This window comes from Sinocyclocheilus anshuiensis, unplaced genomic scaffold, assembly GCF_001515605.1.
Source record: "Sinocyclocheilus anshuiensis isolate Anshui unplaced genomic scaffold, SAMN03320099.WGS_v1.1 scaffold1095, whole genome shotgun sequence".
Taxonomy (NCBI): Eukaryota; Metazoa; Chordata; class Actinopteri; order Cypriniformes; family Cyprinidae; genus Sinocyclocheilus; species Sinocyclocheilus anshuiensis.
The window spans coordinates 875,991-892,132 of record NW_015544226.1 but is presented as its reverse complement, the minus strand read 5'-3'; the positions used below and the strand labels follow the sequence as shown (position 1 = coordinate 892,132).

Below are 16,142 nucleotides of genomic sequence, written 5' to 3'. Positions count from 1 at the left end.
ACTCACACAGATAAGCCATTGTGCTTTCATCCGGAGCGCTGGGCTGAAGGCTAAGCGGCTGAACATTAACTATGAACAGCTGAACGGTTAGTATGACTCAACTACAGTGAGTCTTTACATCATGTTACCTGAGAGAAAATATACAAGATTAAATATACTGTAATCTGTAAGAATCTCGAAAAGTTCGTTTTGCAAATGAGTCTAATGTTCATTAGTGTTTTTTTTTTCTTCACAACGTAGGCCTATGTGAGGGAATGTGTCCAGATAAAGAGAGATTTTGTAAGTGTGTGACCTTAACTGGAACAGGATACAGGAAGGCAAACATCTGATGTAATATTCTAAGTAATTGCTACATAATTACTCTGGCTGGCCTTATTGCACTACACACTGGTTTCTGTAGATAAAAATGACATTGACATAGTGCCTGTAAGAAGAACATGAACATAAAGGTGTTTCCATTGGCATATGTTCTGTTATTACTTTGCTCTTTAGCAATGTCACTCCTCACGAGATTTTGATAAGAAGCTCAACAAATTATGCCATGTTGCACACGATAACATAATTTTTTGTACAATGTACTTTTCAGGGCTACATGTGCACAAAAAGGAACGTGCATCGGTTAGAAATACATATTAAGATATTATAACTTTAAATGCAAAATCAAACAACACACTACAATTAAAGTAATCTAAAGTAAAAATTAGTGTACTTCTTTAAAGCATGATAACATATTATTCAAACAATGATTTTAAATGTACATTTCTATGGAAAACATTCAATATGACATTATTACAAAGTGTAAATGCGTAAAGAAACAGTCATGAATGTGTATTCTACACCTAAGTGGCCTTTTATTTAATTAATATTATATTATCTGAAATGCAGTTTTAATATACTTTTGAGATTTGAAGTATACTGCAAGTGCACATTCAATACAATTAAGTGCACTTTTTTCACAAGGGATATACCATTTACCATGTTTATTATTATTATGTAGAGCATAGTGCTAGCAACACTTATGTACTGGGTTCAAATGCTTTAACGCATCAACTGTATACCCTGAATTTGGAGGGGGGAAAAAGCATTGAACATTAAAGATGTTTGGTTTTACTGTTTGTCTGGCTATGACTGGATTATAATAAATAGGTCTGTCTTAAAGGTAACATGTTAGAAAAAACACAAATGGCTGCCACTAACTTATACTGAAAGGCACTGAAAACCCACTACGACAATTGAATCTCAATATCAAATATGATTCAGTGCCACATTTTTCAATGAAATTTCCAATGCATTTCTAACTTAAAAACAAGGACAATTCTGATGTATTTTGGCAGGGACATTTCCAAGAACAGCTCCAACTGTCCCCAGAAATCATAGACATCTGGTCACCCTATATTATGAAAAAATGAAGTAGGAAGCCAGAGCTTGATGAAGCCCATGGCATTTGGAAGGCTGGTTTGGGCTTTTGCCCTTTGGCTAAAGATGCACGACATGCAAAGATGAGAGACACCCAGTCCATGGTGGACAAACTCTTATCTAACCAAGACCAGCTGGCTGAGATTGTCTCCATGGAGAGACAGACACATTTGGACTGTAGTGATAGTTGTCCCGTTTGTCTCATAATGGTTTGTTACACATGAGAGATAAGTCAGTGATGCATCAGACATGCGTCTAGACGTCTAGCGGGTGATACTGAGGTGTGATCAGTAAGTCAATATGCCTGACTGAAGCAGGCAAAATACAAATAATTTACAATATCACAAAAGAGGGTGTTGATCTGATGTCCATGGAATAACTAATGACCTTGTTAAATAAAAATAAATGCTTGATCTAAAATTCAAACATTTTCTGTGATTTGCTCACATTCACAAAAACAATGTGGCTCAGTGTTTTAAATTATACTTTATTTAATATAAAACAAACAATAAACAAATAAATATTTCTAAAATAACTCTCTTGAGGGGAATTTTATAATAACATTGTTTGATTGTTACAGTGAGGAATACACAAATGGAATGCCATGTGGTTTACAATTCTTGTTTTTTTCGTACGCAAAGAATGTGCTTTTACAATTCTGTAGGTGTCATGGACTGCTTTAAGCGTTTGTTCCTTATTTAGAGGTCATACATCACTGTAGCTGCCTGAAAAGAAGATTGAGCTCTGGTGATAAATCGAATTGAACAGTTTTGCTCACATTTGGAGAAATCAACTCGCATACTTATTTGGAGTATGCACACCAATTGTCCCAGAGTGTGCCCAAAGGGATCTGTAGGAGCGTCCCTGGTTAAGAATGTAAAGTACAGGGTAAATTATCTTGAAAAAAGCCATTGGCTTCTTATCAGCTTGTGGGATGAGGCTTTGCATTCCCTGAAGGACATTGCTGAGTTTGTTTTGAAAGGCCAGCATTAGCATTTGTATATTAAAAGATAGTGCAGGATAAAGATGGGCAGCTGGAACCATTAGCATAATAAGGGGCTTTCTCATTTGCACACAGGCCTTAGACAGCCCCCCAATCACCCTAGCCAGCAGTCACACACATTACATCTGTATGAGACCATTGTCCACTTAGGCCTATGCCTGGACCCTGCAAACAAACTGGGGTGGTTAAAAGGTTACAGCCAAACAATGGAGGATTCACCATTTGAAATCAGTCAATATCAAGGGATTTCACATTCAGTCGAGTCCTTTTCTTCTGTACAGTACTGACAATGGAAGCATTGCTGGTCCCCGCAATGTCTCAGTTTAAATGGGATGAATGGTTGGGGAGAAGACCACGACAATCCATGCTTACCAAACGGTGAGGCATGAAATGAACAGAACAACAGGAAGTTGAGTGCTCAGAGGTTTAGCCTTGACAGTGTACAATGGTATGAGCAGCAAACAATAGCTATTGTAAATGTGTCGATGAAATGAAGAATCATTCAGGGATAGCTGCAGAACAGATTTACATAATTTCTTCACCTAAGTAACACCTTCACTTTAAATCATTTAGAATAATTTATAAAATGCAATTGACTTCTGTAATGATATGTACATAAAATATTTTAAGATATTCACAGGAAATCAAAAAATCAGGCACTTTGCTGCCACTACAGCAATTTTTAACATGCAAGATCCTGAGATTTAAGACAGTTCTTTAAATAAAAAAATGTAGAATAATTTTATATAGAGAGATATTTATATTTATCAATGCTATCTGCTTTTTATATCAAAATAAATGTTCTTTATTAAAAAAAAGTCTGTTTTGAAAACGCTCCTGTATTCTGCTCCAATGTAGCTTTCTACATACAGCAGCACCCGTTCAATAAAAACTTGAAACAAAAAAGCTCATGACCAGACTCAGTCCTGTTTCTCTGTAAAAACTACCAATCACCAAATTTCATAGTGCCAAGCATTGTTATAATGTTCTTAGGCAGAGCAATAAAGGTTGAAAATCCTTGTACCGCTTTTCATACAAGTGTTTCCATAGCAACATCTGATGTCCACGAGCTTGTGCCCTCAGCCAAAAAGGACTATCGCATTGTTGTCTTCAGGTCCATCCGAGAGCGCACGTCGTGGTAGCCAATGAGGCATGGGTCAGTTGACATAGCATCATGGGTAAACACTGAATCATTGTCTGAAGAGCAAGAGCTGGAGGTGTCCTCACAAGATGGGGAATACTGTTCGAAAGGGGTGGATAGGTCCAGGTACTGAAAATGTAAAAATACAACTGGTTTAGTGGTTTGGCTATAAAACAACATTGTAGGACTCAAACTCTTGCCGAAATAGGTGTTTACCTCATCTGAAATGGACACCAGCACCCTATCAAGCTCTTCCACAAGCTGTTTGAATGTTGGTCTTTGTGTTGGTACTGCATGCCAGCACTCTCTCATCTTCATGTAGCTATAAAAGCAATTGGAATATAAGTACATAACCTTGAAGACTGACATTAAACATGTTTTTGGGTGAACAGATTGATGCTTACAGTTCATGGGTGCAGTTGGAAGGTTTCAGTAAGTCAATCTGCCCAATTGAAGATCGAAATACAAACAGTTTACAATAGCACAAAATAGTGTGTTGATCTGATGTCCATAGAACAAATAATTACCTTGTTAAACCGTTGATCTGAAACATGTTCTGCAATTTGATCACATTCACATAGACAATATGGGCCAGTATTTTAAATTATACTTTATTTAATATAAAACGAACAATAAACAAATAAATTAAATATTTCTAAAATAACTCTCTTGAGGGGAAATTTATAATAACATTGTTTGATTGTTACACTGAGGAATACACTAATGGAATGTCATGTGGTTTATAATTTCATACACAAAGAATGTGCTCTTACAATTCTGGAGGTGTCATGCACTGCCTAAGCATTTGTTTCTTATTTAGACGTCATACATCACTGTAGCTGCCTGAAAGAAGATTGAGCTCTGGTGATAAATCAAATTGAACAGTTCCGCTCACATTGGGGAAACTCATTCGGAGTATTGTCCCAGAATGTGCCCAAAGGGATCTATAGGAGTGTCCCTGGCTAAGAATGCAAAGTACAAGGTAAATTAACTTGAAAAAAGCCATTGGCTTCTTATCAGCTTGTGGGATGAGGCTTTGCATTCCCTGAAGGACATTGCTGAGTTTGTTTTGAAAGGCCAGCATTAGCATTTGTATATTAAAAGATAGTGCAGGATAAAGATGGGCAGCTGGAACCATTAGCATAATAAGGGGCTTTCTCATTTGCACACAGGCCTTAGACAGCCCCCCAATCACCCTAGCCAGCAGTCACACACATTACATCTGTATGAGACCATTGTCCACTTAGGCCTATGCCTGGACCCTGCAAACAAACTGGGGTGGTTAAAAGGTTACAGCCAAACAATGGAGGATTCACCATTTGAAATCAATCAATATCAAGGCATTTCACATTCAGTCGAGTCCTTTTCTTCTGTACAGTACTGACAATGGAAGCGATGCTGGTCCCCGCAATGTCTCAGTTTGAATGGGATGAATGGCTGGGGAGAAGACCATGACAAACCATGCTTACCAAACGCTGAGGCATGAAATGAACAGAACAACAGGAAGTTGAGTGCTCAGAGGTTTAGCCTTGACAGTGTACAATGGTATGAGCAGCAAACAATAGCTATTGTAAATGTGTCGATGAAATGAAGAATCATTCAGGGATAGCTTCAGAACAGATTTACATAATTTCTTCACCTAAGTAACACCTTCACTTTATATCATTTAGAATAATTTATAAAATGTAATTGTTTTCTGTAATGATATGTACATAAAAGATTTTAAGGTATTCACAGGAAATCAAAAATCAGGCACTTTGCTGCCACTACAGCAATTTTTAACATGCAAGATCCTGAGATTTAAGACAGTTTTTTAAATAAAAAAATGTAGAATAATTTTATATAGAGAGATATTTATATTTATCAATGCTATCTGCTTTTTATATCAAAATAAATGTTCTTTATTAAAAAAAAGTCTGTTTTGAAAACGCTCCTGTATTCTGCTCCAATGTAGCTTTCTACATACAGCAGCACCCGTTCAATAAAAACTTGAAACAAAAAAGCTCATGACCAGACTCAGTCCTGTTTCTCTGTAAAAACTACCAATCACCAAATTTCATAGTGCCAAGCATTGTTATAATGTTCTTAGGCAGAGCAACAAAGGTGAAAATCCTTGTACCGAAGTGTTTCCAAGCAAGATCTGATGTCCATAAGCTTGTGCCCAAAAAGGACTATCGCATTGTCGTCTTCAGGTCCATCCGAGAGTGCACATCGTGGTAGCCAATGAGGCATGGGTCAGTTGACATAGCATCATGGGTAAACACTGAATCATTGTCTGAAGAGCAAGAGCTGGAGGTGTCCTCACAAGATGGGGAATACTGTTCGAAAGGGGTGGATAGGTCCAGGTACTGAAAATGTAAAAATACAACTGGTTTAGTGGTTTGGCTATAAAACAACATTGTAGGACTCAAACTCTTGCCGAAATAGGTGTTTACCTCATCTGAAATGGACACCAGCACCCTATCAAGCTCTTCCACAAGCTGTTTGAATGTTGGTCTTTGTGTTGGTACTGCATGCCAGCACTCTCTCATCTTCATGTAGCTATAAAAGCAATTGGAATATAAGTACATAACCTTGAAGACTGACATTAAACATGTTTTTGGGTGAACAGATTGATGCTTACAGTTCATGGGTGCAGTTGGAAGGTTTGTCCATTCGATGACCTTCCTTCAGCAGCTTAAAAAGCTCCTCTACTGGTATCCCAGGGTATGGTGATCCTCCCAAAGTGAAAATCTCCCACATCAAAACTCCGAAAGACCAACTGAGGAAGCAAGTGATCAAAAATGTCAGCACACCATGTAGGGTAATCAGCTTGAGCTGTACTAATTCAATCTTCTTGCTGAGAACATTTTTTAGTCATTATGACAATTTTTTTAGTCATTAAAAACATCCACCATCAGGATTAAAATGTACTGGTGCATTCTGGTTAATCTGAACGGGCTGACATTCCAGGCAGGGGGATCCCTGCTCAGCTGATTCTTTGGCATAGCTGCAATGATTAGTCAGACTTACACATCACTCTGGTGTGTGTAGACTCGGTCAAACAAGGCTTCTGGTGCCATCCATTTCACTGGCAGACGTCCCTGAAATTGGAAACAACAGGGCTGTGAGTGGGACAGTTAGCTGCCACACAGGCCAAGCCAAAGCACTCCACTTCCTTTGGATCCACAAAAATATGACTGCCCAATCCTTCACTAATCCCCGCCCCCCTTTCCCTAATTATCTTCTATTAAGCTGTCTGCCAATCAGCATAGACACATTACACATCTGTCTTTAAAAGCATTAAGATTTTAAAATGGCACATAAAGGTTCATACAGCCCTGCTTACAAATGAGATGTCGTCAAAAGAGCAAAAACATCTAGCTACAGTTCTAAGAAAGTCTTGAATAGAATTGTTACTTACATTAGTGGTCTTTTTGTAGTAATCAATCTGATGCACTCCTCTTGCCAAACCAAAATCTGCTATTTTCATCACATTGTCCTCTGTCACAAGAACATTCCTTGCTGCTAAATCTCTGTGAATGCACTGTTGAGAAAAAAAGAGAATTCTATTTATTTGAAATGGCCCAAACAATGTTTTGGCGACTCTTTTCAGCTTCTGGTAAGTAGATAAACATGTTCACAGTGAGGCTAGTTTTGTTCCCACAGATGAAACCAGATGAAACCTCAACAGAAAAGACAAACTACTTTCTATATGAGAAATGCTGTATAAATCAACATACAGTGAGCAACATTTGCAAAAGTTTAAACAAGCCTAACTTTAAATAGACTTGGACTTAAAACAACACATAAATGGTTTCTGATGGAAATGCATGTCATTAAGTTTATTTTGGTTTTCATTTTAAATAGTAGTGGTATTTGAGGATTGAAAAAGAGGACGAAAATGGCCCCTGGTTTGTGGCCCTTAATGGAGGGGTTTAAGACGACTGCATTCTTAGCAGGCCACAAAAAGCTAGTAATACAATCCAGTGCACAGGCGGGTCCGAGCGCCTGCTTGCTAACAGATTTATGGCAGTGCTAAAAAGGACAAAGCCCACAGAGACAGGATGGACACAGCGGTAAACACGGCACACCACCACTACACTAAGGAATGCTTGGCATCACGTGTCAGACAAAGGGATGTGTTGATAAGATGTGGGGGGGCTGGTTTCAAAACGAAGCTAATTGAGCCCTGCGAGCAACTTACTCTTCTAGAGGCCAGGTACTCCATGCCTCTTGCGACTTGGTAGGCACAGGAAACTAGGTCTTTAAAGGTGAGCTGTTCTTCAGGAACCTTGGTCACATCAAAGGTGTAGTCCATGCCAGGAGGTCGACGTGCTCTGAGATATTCCCGTAGGCTACCCTTAGATGCATATTCAACCAGCACATACAGTGGACCTGAACCAGAAATATAAATTGAATTGAAGTCAAATCACCAAATGAAGTTCATACAACCATGAGATGCCAGTGTTTAACTTACCATCCTGTGTGCAAACACCAAGAAGATTTATGATGTTCTTGTGCTTGTCCATCACTTTCATTAGCTCCATCTCAGAGATGAGGTCTGCCAGGTCTTTATCGTTTGCATCGTCTGAAAATGACCAAAAATTCCTTCTTAGACTTCGATTCAAAAAATGCTCAACACTTTAATACAATGCATGTAAGTACAAACTTACCTTTTAGCATTTTAACAGCTACAGTTGTCACTTGATCTTGATTCTCTTTGTTTATCCCATAAGCCTCTGCTCTCACCACTTGACCAAAGCAGCCCTCTCCAAGTGGTTTACCTAATGTCAAACTGGCACAAAAGATTTCAAATAAATATTCAGTTCACCATCATATAAAAGGAAACTTTTTACAGCTATGGTTGCTGGTACTGCTTACTTCTCTCTTGGAAACTCCCAGTCAGGGTCATAAGGCAGTTCAAACTCCATAACTCCAGCCAGCATTGGGGAACAACTGGAGGAAAGACGAGCCACCCTCATCAGTGAAGCACTTGATTTTCCGGAAGAATTGGACTCCACTGAATACTGTGATAGGGTCCAAAACATACAGGATTAGAATCCAGAATGCTCTGTTGAATTCCACGTTCTTGGGGAATTATCATGAGGTTTGTTCACAAGTGTCATCTTACCTGTCTGCGTAAGGGAAATTTGGAGAGTTTCTGCACTGGGAGAGTATCAAAAGGCTCCCGACTGGGATGAACCTGCATTCGGCAGAGTACCACTATGACAATGGCCATCACCAGTGCAAGGAAACCAGAAGCATAGATGATGATGTCAGTGTACTTGGCCTCCATAAGGTCCATCTCCTTGGCCACATCCTCCTCTGTGGAATTGACAAGTTTTCATTACTTGTACCTTTGAGTCTCAAAGAATTTTTAGAATTTGAGTCATCAATGTGTCTATAAAAACCTACCTGATAAGACTGTAAGCCAAGCAGACTGATGAGAGAAACCAATAGAGTTTCCCGCCAAGCAGGTGTATTCTCCTGCATCCTCCATTGTGATATTGGTAAGATACAAGACTTCAACTTCAGACATGTTCAAGCTTCCTGTCTAAGAAGTTGGAAGAAAAAATCAACGTTTTAATGCTTGTTCGCTCCACAATGATTTGTTTTACCTCTAGAGTATAATGGATGACTTGCTAAGTACCTTCACAATCTTCACGTAAGGAATGCCATCATGCCCATAGCGGCTGCCATTCATCTCTATGTGTTTTAGCCACTGGATGTGAGGCTGGGCATCACTGTAGACTTTACACAGGAACTGGGCATCTCCACCCACTACAGCTGTAGTGTTTTTGGGTAAACCAGCTTGAAGGATGGGCCTGTGTGGAGAGCGTTCTGAAAGAAGAAATTGGAAGACTTTACTTTTCTACACTATATCTGAAAGATATTGAACAAAAGTTTTATCAAAAAGTTCTCAACATCCTACAAAATTATGTTGCCTATGAAAGTTGACATTCAAGAGCATTTGAAGAAAGATAAGGCACAGGGATAGACAAGCGGCACTTCCAAAGCTGATCAACGCTCACTAATTAGTTCCATTAAGGGATTTTTAGAGCCAGGCCCATGTGTTGGGTTGCTTTGAAGTAGATGGGCTCTTTATTCTCTGTTCTTTCCACCTGTCTGCTAGGACACAGCAGTTGACCCCACGCCGGTCTCTTAACAAACAGGCCTGTCACAGGTCAGGTAGAAAATTGGTCTGGATGCCTCAACCCACAGCGCCTCCAGGCATGTACCATACAAACCAATGCCAGCCCCCACCCCACATTCTCCTGCTGTGATGATATTTATTGCCCTCTTCCAGTGTGGATCTTAAATATCTGTATAGACATATACAGCCTTGAGTGAACCCTCTTGCCTGTGGTGTAGCAGTGTGGCCTGTGGCTCTCTCTGAGGTGCATTTGGTGCCTGTCTTGCTATGTGACGCCACTGAGCTGCTGGTACAGGATCTCACTGATTTGATGCTTATTACCTCTGACATTTGCTAAGCATGGCAAGCCTGCGATGGCTCCTCGTGGAGCCAGGCGGCTGTCTAGAGCAGGCAAGCAGAAGCCATCTTACCCAACACGTCCAAGAGGTAGGTGTGAGCGATGGACCCATACTTGTTCTCCACCACACAGCTGTAGTTCCCACGGTCTGAGGGAACCACACTTTCCATGACCAGGCTCCAGTGCTGATGTCGTAGCTACAAACACAATGTGGTAACATGTGAGCATGAGGTTATACTGATATTTACTGTGAGATTTCGAAAAGTTCAAATCATTGCTAAGTCTACAATAGACAAAAATAGCAATCACCCACCTTGATGCCTCCAATCCGGTGCTCTCCTCTGAATTCTCTGCTATTCTTTAGCCAGCGAATGGTTGGAAGAGGGCTCCCTGTGGCAGGGCAGCGGAATTTGACAGTGTTTCCAGCTGGGACTGCGTAGAGCTTCTTCTCCATCCTTTGAGTGTGAGTCCAATATGGTGCTAAAACGTAAAAAACAACGGTTCATTTCAAGCTATCACTCTAAAACTTAAATGGAGCTGAACGCCACTGAATTTGTAGTTACAACGAACACTAACCTCTGGAGATGTAGACCTGGTCATTTTCGGTTTCAGGACCAGCATCATCAAGGCCATTGTCCTCATCGTCATCTCCTGATCCTGCAGCATCTGCAAAGAAGCAGTAAGTGTTCATCTTATTACACAAGCATTCAAAAGAAGAGTAATTAATGAAGACTACAAATCTGCTGAAAGGTCACCATGTGGCAGAGCCTACCTGCCACTGTGATAGTGAAATTGCGTAGAGCTTCTTTGGTACCACGCAGCATACACACATACACTCCTGAATCTTCATAGGTGACATCAGCAATCTCCATGACTGCTGCCCTTATCTGGATACGAGCATTGTGTTGCACCCGTACACCACCCTTGAACCACTGGACAGTTCCAGGACGGTTTGTATCACAACGGAGTTTTAATACATCTCCAAGCTCTAGGAGTAGATGCTCTGATGTCTCCTCAGTTGGCTCCTCAGAAACTTCTAGGACCAAACATGAAAAATAAAGTTACTAATGGCAACATTATCACACTAAACTTAAGCTTACTCCTTAGATGTGACCTTTCAACTCTAGTGGTCAGTTTTGTCCTCCTAAATACTAATAAACTGGTTTTCATGGCAATATAACGCCAAAGGCTGACCTGTCAGAGAATGATGGAAGATCTGCCCTGATGATGAGAAGGTCAGATGATATTGGATGATATGGCTTACCTGATAAGACTTCCACCAAGGCAGAGCGAGTAGTTTGACCAACTGAGTTTTCCGCCTTGCATACATACTCCCCAGCATCTTCCACAGAGACATTCATTAAAGGAAGAATGTTGACTTTGGAGAGGTTCTCAAGAAGAGGCTGCGGGGTAAACAAATGTAACATTACTCCTTCTTTCCTGAAGACAGAAAATATGCATAATAAAGGATCTTTAAATCACTTTCTCACCGTAAGCGCTGTAAGAAGTGGTGATCCATCAGGCCCCAGGTGATTGCTGTCCTCCTTGAACCACTGGAGACGTGTTGAGGCTGGCTGGTGAAGTTTACACACCAGCTTCACATGTCCTCCAACCAACACAGTAGCATTCTCAGGAAATCCAGGAATAAGAATTGGTCGAGAAACTCGGATATCTGGCGGACAGAGAAAAGGAGGTTTTGAACAACTACTACTGTAAGTAGACTGTAGTATAAACCATATTTAATAAACACATCTAATTAACATAACTTCTCGCTAATTGCTAACCACAGCCTTTCTCACAGAGATCACCACTGCTGTTTTGGAGCAAATCAGGCAAACAAAGCCACAAACAAAAGAGAGAACAGAAACACAATTCTCAGCTGAGAATGACCTAACTTTGACTTCACAGCAGTGTTCCTTGTGGCCCGGAGGTGAATGTGATATTGAGCATTTGAGTGAAGAACACCCCATACCCAAGCAATGTCACCTCCAGCACTGAAGCATAACATTCTTCCACCAATACACTAATGAACTTCACTGAATAAAACTATGGCCTGGCCGGTATCTGACCCTGAAGAGGGTGTGAATGGTCAGCGGGAAAATAAAGGACAAGCTAAACAAAACACACAAACACATGCGTGCACTAAAACGAGGCTTTCAGGCTCATGCAGTAAACACTTTTACATTTTTAGATTCGATGGTATCATAAGAGGGTGAGTTGCAATCCTGAAGTGGCATACACTACTAATGAACTATTGGAAAACTACTTTTCCTTTTTGAAAGTTTGAAATTTTATAAAGGTCTTATAAACAAATGTATATACTATAGTGTCTATTATAACCTCTAGAATCCACAAATAACTAGTGCTATTTCTGAATTGAAAATAAGGGATTATATTACTTAGCTGTAGATAAATCAAATTATTACTATATAAAAATACTCATATTTGTACTTCCCCCTAAACAAGTTCATTTCTGCCTCTTCTTGTTCTTTAAGCTCTGCATTTCTCACTTGTCTGGGTGGCTCTGCCCATTAAAGTCTTACAGTTGTCAAATTACTTTAATTTCCCCTGGCAGGAACTTAGTGGGACATTGTTGGGCTGCACCACAGGGTTTTTCAACCTTTATCACCTTCCTAGCACTGAATGTAGCTCACAAGTGTTCAGAGAAAGATGCTTTTAACAAACACTTTGCCCCAGTCTTCACAAGGGTCTACATCTGTTCCCTAATTGTATGTAATGCCACATAAAGCTTATGGCTAATACTGTGATTTAAAACAATCCTCTGATTTGTTTTCGTGAGGCTTTTTCACACACACACACACACACACACACACACACACACACACACACACACACACACACACACACACACACACACAAACTCTGGGAGCCAGTACTATGAAAGTCTTAATAGCTCTTGGAGATAATTGGACACGACAGGTATAAAATCTTCCCGGAAGGTATAAAATATAGACAACGCAGTGTTTGTACAATTACATAGGAGACCCATCTTTCCCACCCCTCCTAGCATCCCACAATCCCCTGTTACTGGCACTGGGCCAGACAGATTTACACTTCCGAGCCTCGGGGCTTTGGCAGGATCAGGTAGCACTGTTTATGGCTCAAGGAAATACTGGGATTGTTTTACTCTCTAAACGATTACATCCTCTCCAACTTACCCTGGACTTAAATTCTTTATAGCTCAGCTCCATTTATCATATATTGAATATTCATCATATATTCAAACCATTCATTACAGAGTGTCAGATCTGAGTGATTTCAAATGAAATTGTTTATTTTAATCCATACCTTTTGCCCGGACTTCCCCAGATGGTATGCTTCTTGAAAACACTAGTTCCGTTAAGCAGATGGTAATGAAAACCTTAAAGATGCTCAACATCTTGCTGAGGTAATGTTTGTAAGTGTGGGAGACAGCTGGTCAGCTTCAAATGCTGACTCCAGGCATTGGCAACCTCAGTGCAGTCACAAACCTGAGAGAAAAACAGAGCTGATTTGCAATTCACAGAAGATATTGTGAAAGGTGAACCTTTAAAATGACATTTTACCCAACCCTGCCCACAAAACCACATTGAAAATGAATGTCCTGTTGTACACCTACATCATTGTTGGACATTGTCTACGTCCCTCATGAACATGAATAACCCTCAGGTACGAATGTGCAGCAGTTAAGGACAGTTGTTTATGAATGGGACCTGTACAACGTGCTTTAATGGGTCGTTTCTATATAAACACATGAATTGGATCCGGTGTCTTGACATTTCATCCAGATTTCGTCAGATTGTCCTACCAGGGTTTACTTGCGTCCTTTTTTCTCACACTGAACAACGATATTTAATGTATCTGCATTACTGTATAAGGGTAGGTTTAGGGTTGGGGTAGGTGTGGACTTTAATAAAACACAATGTAATAGGTAGAAAAAATAATTTATTGTTGGTTTCCTATAGCTGTATCCCTTCTAGCCACAACCGCGAATATAACACATAATTACTGTATCTGCATTACTGTATGGGTAGGTTTCGGGTTGGGGTAGGTGTAGACGTTAATAAACCATAATTTTACAGGTAGCATTTTTCGTTGTCGAATTGTACTACCCACTGTTTTAATGGGAGGTAGCAAAATCTGACAGGGTAGCACAAATCGACAGAACATGAACGATTGCAACATCTAATTGTCCAAAATACATATCATAGGTATTAAATTTAATTACTTTTAAACATTTAAGATATTTAAACACAATTCGTGTACACTTAATAGACTACAACTTATTTACTTACTCCAAATGTGTTTCTAAAATAATTATTTTGCTCAGCATGAGAGATAAATAAGACCAAACGTCAAGCTCTCCGGGTACGAGACACATGTGCTCTCAAAACATACCAGAATTTCACACTGAAGTGAGAGTTTGGTTAAGCTAAATAAATCTATTTACAAGTGTGAAACCACTTGGTATAGCTAATGAAAGTTATTCTGAGCGCAAGTAAACCTAACCCGAACCAGAGATAAATATATATACAGGAACGGAAATTAGATTTGAAGATTAATCAACAAGAATTTGTATTTCACGAATAAAATTATATGGTGTTTTCATACTAAATTCGTCAAATGCGCAGAAATAACGCGCAAGACAAGTTCAAACTTAACAGTATTTAATTTACAATCGAATCACTGCAAGTCCCTAAAAATACTTTATTTTCAATTTATCTGAAGCAACTGATTATTTAATACAATTATATTCATACAACTAATCTGACCCCAGTTTTACCATATGCAAACAATAATTTTACCTATTTCCGTGTGCCCTTTGCCCGGTCCGAATAGGTTCGGAGTTCTTAGTGCCCTCGGATCTTGGTGGCCCTCGAGACACTCATGTGTCCTTTTTTCCCTCACCGTGTTATTTATCCTTGGAAATCCAATAAGCAACTTTTGGGAAAGTCTGAGTTACGCTGGTAAATCCATCAAAAATAAAACCAATAGGTTGATAGCACAAGAGAATACTAATCTTCAGATTCAAAGTCCAGTGCTGCTTTTCTTTGATGAGCTTCTCCGTGTCTCGCGCTGTGCTCTTGAGCGCTCCCGAGTCCAAAAACCGCTATATATCCACAGAAATGAACAACACGGAGGATTTAGACCGTGTCTCCTTTTCTTCTCAAAATGTAAAAAACAACAACTCCTGTCTTAGATTGTGTTAAGGAAAGCATCCAATACCAAACATAGCGTCCCTCTGTCTTTTTTCACATGAATAATGTGATTTGCGCGTAATGACAGTGGAGTGGGATTCAGCGCTCTCTCTCTCTCTCTCTCTCTTGGGTTCCTGTAGAATGGGTTGCTCCACACAGTTTAGGTGAGTTTAAAACTGAAGAGCTGAAGAGTCTCTATATGGCAACTCACTGCTTACACTCTGGGGCAGAGCAAGCGTCTCACTGGCAGTGGGAGACAGCAGCACTCTGAGGGGAAGGTTCACAACAATGGACTAAAACCAGAGGGAAAGGGGGGGGGGGTTAAATCCCCTACCCACAAAAACAAATCCCCAGAGGCAGACCCCAGCAATATAGGCTGCTTATTTTATGATAGAAAGACTAGATAGATAGATAGATAGATATGTAATGTTTGTTGGTTTCATACATTAATATTTATTTAACCCTTTAACTTGTCACCCGTCCCCTCTGTTGGACGCCTAAGTTTACTTCACTATATTATAATTAAATCCTAATCTAATCATGACAAACTATATATCGTTGGAAAGGTCTAAGACTCCTAAATAGATATTTTACCAATGATTTTGTTCAAAATTATGTAGGAAAAGTAATAGACTCATTTTTGACAAGAGTGCACCTCAAAAATCTACATCATAACAGGAGTTCTGACCTTTGTCAAAAAAAGTCTTCTTTGTTGCCTTTTTCTCTATCACACTTTAGAAATCATCAGAAATTATATATCAGTTGAACACTTTAAATCTCAAAATTCATCCTTTGAAACCTATTTTAAAATCAAACATTGCATTACCATGAAAATGGTACATCAATATCATGTTACAAAATGTTTTCGTTCATGAATTATAAAAATTTAAGTTTGGATCGTGCACTTTGGA

General features: G+C 39.6%; 2 protein-coding genes across 3 annotated transcripts; both read right to left on the bottom strand.

The window, feature by feature from the left end:
* Positions 1-3,187: 3,187 nt before the first annotated feature.
* On the bottom strand, positions 3,188-3,984 carry LOC107697368 (fibroblast growth factor receptor 4-like). Its single transcript, XM_016498137.1, has 3 exons — positions 3,965-3,984; positions 3,777-3,882; positions 3,188-3,689 (listed from the first exon to the last, which is right to left on the bottom strand). Exons 2-3 carry the CDS (start codon positions 3,876-3,878, stop codon positions 3,513-3,515), a joined length of 279 nt encoding a protein of 92 aa, XP_016353623.1. The 5' UTR covers positions 3,879-3,882; positions 3,965-3,984; the 3' UTR covers positions 3,188-3,512.
* Positions 3,985-5,434: 1,450 nt separating this feature from the next.
* LOC107697367 (fibroblast growth factor receptor 4-like) lies at positions 5,435-15,495 on the bottom strand. Of its 2 annotated transcripts, none has more exons than XM_016498135.1 (20): positions 14,839-15,495; positions 13,343-13,524; positions 11,524-11,705; positions 11,298-11,436; positions 10,806-11,069; positions 10,610-10,699; positions 10,347-10,513; positions 10,107-10,230; positions 9,193-9,383; positions 8,958-9,096; positions 8,674-8,867; positions 8,424-8,569; positions 8,216-8,337; positions 8,020-8,130; positions 7,747-7,937; positions 6,964-7,086; positions 6,573-6,643; positions 6,184-6,321; positions 5,996-6,101; positions 5,435-5,908 (listed from the first exon to the last, which is right to left on the bottom strand). In XM_016498135.1, exons 2-20 carry the CDS (start codon positions 13,431-13,433, stop codon positions 5,732-5,734), a joined length of 2,766 nt encoding a protein of 921 aa, XP_016353621.1. In that variant the 5' UTR covers positions 13,434-13,524; positions 14,839-15,495; the 3' UTR covers positions 5,435-5,731. The 2 variants fall into 2 exon arrangements, with proteins under 2 accessions (XP_016353621.1, XP_016353622.1); XM_016498136.1 differs by having other exon boundaries at positions 10,806-11,066.
* Positions 15,496-16,142: the final 647 nt, after the last annotated feature.